This window comes from Otolemur garnettii, unplaced genomic scaffold, assembly GCF_000181295.1.
Source record: "Otolemur garnettii isolate 467f Iridium unplaced genomic scaffold, OtoGar3 scaffold00077, whole genome shotgun sequence".
NCBI classification, from domain to species: Eukaryota; Metazoa; Chordata; class Mammalia; order Primates; family Galagidae; genus Otolemur; species Otolemur garnettii.
Window position 1 is genome coordinate 1,167,282 of NW_003852472.1, and position 6,926 is coordinate 1,174,207.

The 6,926-nt window shown below is 53.0% G+C and overlaps 1 protein-coding gene across 2 annotated transcripts in view; it reads right to left on the reverse strand.

Moving 5' to 3' along the window:
- Window positions 1-282: 282 nt before the first annotated feature.
- LOC100965532 (ras GTPase-activating protein 4) overlaps window positions 283-6,926 on the reverse strand; it is a 29,043-nt gene continuing 22,399 nt past the window's right edge. Inside the window, exons 17-21 of one of the 2 annotated variants that reach the window (XM_003794177.3) lie at window positions 6,444-6,581; window positions 4,610-4,745; window positions 2,860-2,980; window positions 911-966; window positions 283-772 (exon numbers count right to left, since the gene is read on the reverse strand). In XM_003794177.3, coding sequence (XP_003794225.1) covers window positions 651-772; window positions 911-966; window positions 2,860-2,980; window positions 4,610-4,745; window positions 6,444-6,581 — 573 coding nt within the window. In that variant the 3' untranslated portion in view covers window positions 283-650. The remainder of the gene's footprint in view (window positions 773-910; window positions 967-2,859; window positions 2,981-4,609; window positions 4,746-6,443; window positions 6,582-6,926) is intronic. The other variant, XM_003794178.3, reaches the window with a different exon arrangement.

Here is a 6,926-nt window from a genome sequence, read left to right on the forward strand (position 1 = left end):
GGCCCTGAGGACAGAATAGCTGGCAAGACACATGGAGCTCTGGGGCCTGTGGGAGGGAGGAGGAGACCCAGGGTGTAGAGGGGACAGCAGCTAGGAGAAGGAAAGGAGCCCCTGACTCCACATGTGGGAAGCAGACAAGGGAAACCAGGGATGCCCAGAGGCACATTGTCAGACCTATCCTCAGCCACACCCAGTGGCAACCTTTGGGACCCAGAGGGCCCTTTTCTCCCAAGATGTTCCTCACAAGACTCTGGAACCTCGGCAGTATCAGCAGGTTTACTGGCAGGTAAGCAAGAAGGGGAGGAGAGCATGTGGGGTGATGGCGGGAGTGAGGGGTGCTGAGGTCATGGCCTGACCCCTGGGGGCCATACTCCCTCCCCACCTCTCAGCCCACCCAGGCATGGGCCTTCCTCAGGGTGGCTTCTGGCTGGGTCTGCCCTAGGCAGGAGAGGAGTGCTCCTGGAGTCCCAGCCAGTAGCAGCAACAGCTTCAGGGGCCACAGGCAGCAGCCAGGCCTTGGAGAGGAACAGGAGCCACCTCAGTCTTGAGAGACTTCAGGTCAGCTATGGACTGGGCACCTCCCACTCACCCTGCCCAGTAAGGGGTCTCCAAGTGCCTGGAGGGAGCCTGGGTAGGAGGGCAGGGCAGCCTCACGTCTGCAGCTCCTGGAGGCGGTTGGGCTCTGAGGGTGGCAGACCAGTGAGGCTGTGGCTGTGGGCCTCCCGGAGGTCCTGCAGCACCCGCAGCAGCTGGGCCAGCGAGTCCTTGGGAGCTGAAGGCAGATGTGGCTGTGAGGGTGCATACAGGGCCTTGGAAAACAGAGGGCCCTAGGAGTGGGCTGGGTTCCCCTACCCACACATCCCTGAAGGGGCTGGGGACATAGAGGGAGTCCCAGGCAGGAGGACTCTACCTGGTCCAGGGCTGCTGCCTGCCTCTGTGCTGCTGCTCAGATCCCGGAGCTTCTCCCTGTGGGGAGGCCAGAGTGAGGGCCTGTAGCCACAACCTGCCCTGCTGAGAAGGCTGAATGACCCCATGTGGGCCTCCCAAATTGGAGCTGGCCCTGGGGGCATGGGCTGACCCTCAATCTCCCAGGAAACAACATGGGCCTCTGGTTACCTTCCCCATTCCCTCCTCCTCTCCCCTCTCTGTGGGTGACCAGAAGACCCTTGGAAAACCAAGCTCTAGCCCTATCACTATCACATTGTAGGGCCCATGGGAAGTAGCCAAGTAGAGCCTGAAAGTCTCCTGGTGATGGCTGGCCATGGAATGAGAGGTCCTGGTAGGTTGGATCCTGAAGTGGGGGAGATTCTCAGGATAGCAAGGTGGTCAGGACCAAAGAAGCTGGAGCCAGGGGATTTGGGTTCAAATTTCAACTCTACCACTTCCTGGCTTAAGTATGCATTGTAACAGCAGCAACCTGAGTCAGTGACTGCAAATGTTAAATGAGTTCACAAATGAAGTGAAGGTAAAGCCTTATAAATGAACAGAATGAGGACTGGCAAGTTCTAGGGCAGTGGTTCTCAACCTTCCTAATGCCGCAACCCTTTAATACAGTTCCTCATGTTGTGGTGATACCCATAAAATTATTTTTGTTGCTACTTCATAACTGTAATTTTGCTACTGTTATGAATCATAATGTAAATATCTGATATGCAGGATGTATTTAGGTGACTCCTATGAAAGGGTCGTTTGACCCACCAAAGGGGTCACAACCCACAGGTTGAGAACTGCTGTTCTAGGGCTATAGCTGTGTAGCTAGCTGTAGGTGTGAGGGTCCATGTGGGGATGGTACACACACCCTCTAGTGGAGGACGGAGTCACCGAACAAGGGGACAGAAGTAGGCATGTGGGAGGTGGCAATGTGTCAGGGCCACACCATCAAAGAGGGGGCTGCAAAGCGGCTGCAGCTTACAGGGGAGGGGATGCTTCCAGATGGACAGCATGAACTTTGAGAGGATAAACCCTGGGAGAGTTGACGAGGAGAAAGGAGGATCTTAGCCCCCTGCAGCCCAGAGTGCAGGGGTATGGGGGAGAAGAGAGCTCCCCCTCAAGCAGGCTCAGGGAAGCTGAGCTCTTCGGAAGCACAAGCCACCCTGAAGTGGTTCTCAGTTAACAGGGCCCAAGCATCCTCCTGTTTAAAAAAAAAAAAAAAAATTTTTTTTTTTTTTTTTTGAAACAAGAGTCTCACTTTGTCACCCTACATAGAGCGTGCTGGCATCTTAGCTCACAAAAACCTCAAACCTTTGGGCTCAAGCGATTCTCTTGCCTCAGCCTCCCCAATAGCTGGGACTAAGGTGCTGGTCACAACGCCTGGGTAGTTTTTCTACTTACTGTAGAGAAGGGGCCTTGATCTAGCTCAGGCTGGTCTTGAACTCCTGAACTCAAGGGATTCGCCCACCTCAGACTCCCAAAGTGCTAGGATTATAGGCACAAGGCACTGTACCCAACCCTAAAATTGATTTTGAAAGAATCGTGCTTTTTCTAAGCTACAGCCAGGGCCAAAGAACCACTAGGTTAAGCAAGATGGTGAAGGAACAGGACTTAGCAGAGGGCAGGGCCTGTGCTCCAAGGGTCCTGTGGGACAGTCGGCAGATCAGGAGGTGGGCCCTGCCTGGGCCCAAAGTACTCATGGCCCTGACCCTTGGAGCTGCCATTCTAACTTGAGTGCCTATGTTGCAGAGGCTAGATGGGACTCTGAGGGTGGGAAGGTGTTAGGCTCACTGAGAAGAGAGGTGGCCAGTCATCAGAGAGCATCAGCCCCAAGCCAGAGTCCTAGCTCCAGCCCTGGTCTGGCACTTCATCCAGGGCCATACAAACTCCTCAGCTTAGGATTCGCAGCCCCTGTATAAGCCTCCTCACCGCAGTATGGGTTCAACACCAAGCAGGTGCCGGTAGATGAGCTGGGCCTCCAGGTCAAGGTCAAGAGGGTCATTCCACTCCTGTAGGGTGACCCGTGACCGGGTCTTATCGCAGCCCCGATCTGAGGGCACAGAGAAGGCAGTTAGGAGTTGGCACCACTGGACTACCACATCCAACTTTCTGGTAGTACAGATGGGGAAGGTGAGACCTGGGGAAGAAGAGATATAGACCCAGAGGTTCCCAGGACAAGGCTGAGCTGGGAGCACAGCCTGCTAAGTCTGACTCAAGCCTGCCTACAGCTCCCTACCCTTCCAGGCACATCTTGGGTTCAGCTCCTACAGCCCATGGGAGTTGTGCAGGATGCCAACCAGGAGAGCTAGGTCACTTTCAAGAAGGTTGCCTGCCTGGAAGCAGCCTGGAACTCTAAGATCATGGTAAGGTGGGCCACAGCAGGTTCATGCCTTGGAATGAGCTGGCCTTGTCATCTGCTGGCTTTATGACCTTGTCTGAGTCATAAAATGAAAAAATGGGACCTGACTCTTAGGCCATGGTGGGGCCCACTGCACCAATAATGAAGGTATCTCTGGGATAGTTACAGCCAGAAGCTGAAAGTCAGGTCAACCAACTGGCAATGCCCTTACAGAGTCACTGAAATCCATCAATCCCCGCCTACTGTTCAACTACAAATCCAGGCTGGACCAGAGTGGTGAGTCACATTCCGATGCTACACTGGGGCCTGGGACCGAGGCTTGGCCTGGCCTGAAGGTCTGGGGGCTCTACATGCTGCTCTAAAAGCAGGTGGGGATGAGGAGCAGGGCGGGTCTCTAAAGGAAGCTATTTAAGCTAATTAAACTTAAAAATTTTAAAGTCATCTCCTCAGCTATACTGGCCACATTTCTTTTCTTTTTTCTTATTTTGAGACAGAGCCTCAAGTTGTCGCCCTGGGTAGAGTGCCGTGGCATCACAGCTCACAAGAACCTCCAAATCCTGGGCTCAAGCGATTCTCCTCCTCCACCTCCCTAGTAGCTGGAATTACAGGCACCTGCCACATGCCCAGCTATTTTTTTTTTTTTTTTTTGGTTGCAGCTGTCATTGTTTGGCGAGCTTGGGCTGGATTCGAACCTGCCACCTCAAGTGTAGGTGGCTGGTGCCTTAGCCACTTGAGCCACAGGCACTGAATCACTAGCCACATTTCAAATGTTCAACAGCCACAGGGTCTAGTGACTAAAGTATTAGACACTAGTGTCTAGTATTCCACTACAGTATTGCACTATCATCAAGAGTCTTGTAGAAGCTCTTCTGCTATCCTTCCCGTACTCAAGGCGGAGAGTCCCACCTTTCCCCCCTCCACTGCCACAGCCCCAGTATCAGGCTGCCAGCATGGAGGGTGCCACCAGAGTGTGTCAACCTGGGGACCCTCCTTGGTTCTCATCAGCAGGGAATTCCTCAGGTATGTTCCCTAGGACACTGAGTCTCTAAGGAGCTCACTGGACAAGAGGGGGCATTCCTTATTAGATGAGTTTGGGATTCTAGTAATTTTTTAGGCCTCTTCAGAGCCTTCAACACATTCACCCACATACACCCCACACATAACGTGCCATTTCTCAAATTGCCTGGTCTCAGAACTGTTTGCCCAGAGCACCTGGGAAGGGGGGTGCCTTTCCTCAGATTAGTCCCTCCAGTGCACCGGCAGGGCACAAGGGCCTGCCAGGACAGCTACAGAGCATGGGACCCAGGCCTCTGCTCACACCTGTCCTGTCCTTCTGGTGGCAGCAGCTCCACTTGTCCCCACGGAAGATGCCAGGGTGGTAGGAGCCCAGCAGGCCGGAGTTGTTAATGCTCACTTTCCGCAACGCAGACAGCCATTGGTTCAGCTCATTCATACACTGCAGGGGACATGAAAGGGGGTGACACATTCAGAAGTCACCTCCTCTAGGATGCCCTCCTTCTCTGTAGCTCCTATACTTCCAGATGCCACGTGCCCCAAAAGTTCACTTGGCATCTTTGAGCAAGTTGAGAAAGGCTGCACTTCCTCCAGAGCACGCGGGGACATGCAGCCTGCTAAGCACCCAGACCCTCTGTGACCACTCTTCATAAAGCAGCACCCTCCCTGCTGTACCCACTGTCACTTCCCTCTGTCTCCTTAGGTTCCCTTAAGGCACATCATTGGACATGTTCAATATTTGTTTATGATTCCATCTTCTCCCTAGGATAAAAGCCCCATGAGGGGCTGCCACTGTACCCCTCACTTGGAGCTGTGACTGGAGCCTAGAAGATGCTCAGTAAGTATTGTTTAAATAAGTGGATGAGGCTCGGCGCCTGTGGCTCAAGCAGCTAAGGCGCCAGCCACATACACCTAAGGGGGCAAGTTCGAATCCCCAGCCCCGGGCCCGCCAAACAACAATGATGGCTGCAACCAAAAAATGGCCAGGCGTTGTGGCGGGTGCCTGTAGTCCCAGCTACTTGGGATGCTAAGGCAGAAGACTCGCTTGAGCCCAGGAGTTGGAGGTTGCTGTGAGCGTGATGCCATGGCACTCTACCCAGGGAGACAGCTTGAGGCTCCATCTCGAAAAAATAAATAAATAAATAAATAAATAAGTGGATGAGTTAATAAGTGAACAGATGGGCTCAGTGCCTATAGCTCAGCAGCTAGGGTGCCAGCCACATACACCAGAGATGGCAGGTTCGAACCCAGCCTGGGGTCTGCCGAACAACAATGACAACTACCACCAAAAAATAGCCAGGCACTGTGGTGGGTGCCTGTAATCCCAGCTACTTGGGAGGCTGAGGCGAGAGAATTGCTTAAGCCTAAGAGTTAGAGGTTGCTGTAAGCTGTGATGCCATGGCACTCTACCGAGGGCAACAAAGTGAGACTCTGTCTCAAAAAAAAAAAATGAACAGATTAGGGCTGGGTACAGTGGTAGACATGCCTGTAATCCTAGCACTCTGAAAGGCCAAGGCGAGTAGATTGCTTGAGCTCAGGAGTTTGAGACCAGCCTGAACAAGAGCAAGATCCTTCTCTACTAAAAACAGAAAAATTAGTTGAGCATTGTGGTGGGTGCCTGTAGTCCCAGCTACTTGGGAGGCTGAGGCAAGAGGATCACTTGAGCCCAGGAGTTTGAGACTACTGTGAGCTATGAGGCCATGGCAGGCACTCTAGCCTGGGGCAACAGAATAAGACTGTCTCAGAAAATGAAAAAAATTAAAAAAAAAATAATAAATGAATAGCTGAGGAGGATATTTGAGAACACACACCCAGAGCCCAACATGCATAATGTAGGATTATTATGCATTGGCACATACAGGGAAACACACAGGCACCAACTCCCACTTCTGGAAATAGTTTCCTACATATGGGTATAATATGCAGGTGAATCACAGGGACACACCTGCCCATGCACTGGACCACATATAGACCTACACGTGGGAGCCCATGGAAAGACATGGGCCACAGCCTTGCAGGTGTGCTTGGACCTCAGGAAAATACACACTGGCCCTGGAGCAGCTGGCAGGGTGCTGAGGTTCACTCCCTCCTGTTTCCAGCCCTCCCATGCTGTCCCCTGGAACACTGCTCTGAGCTATACCTTGCACTGCAGGTAGGCAGTCTGGAGCCTGCCGGCGTCGTCAGTATAGATGACCTGCATGACGTGCGAGCTGCCGAAGCTCTTCTCTTCCACCTTTTCCGCTGCCCGGATGTTGGCTAGCTTGATGAAGGCACTTTTCTAGGACAGACAGGGGAAGAGGGGCTCAGGTTTCTGGTGGGGCTACTCCACTCCATCTGGCTTGGCCTCCCTTCCTGTATGTAGCATCAGGGGAATTGCTCCCAGGAGTCTGCTCTGTGAGTGACCTCAGCCAGGACAGAGCAGAGACTGACAGTGAACAAGTGCCAAGCAACTGAGAAGGGGGGAGCCTGGCCTCTGAGGAGCTCCTGCAGGCTTGGGAGGTCTGAGCTTTGGGACAGCATCTGGATACCCAGCATTTCCTGGGCTACAAAATCGTGCCTACTACAGATCAGGCCCTGAGTCTTTGCATTTCCTGATTTCCCAACTCACCTTTTTTTTTTTTTT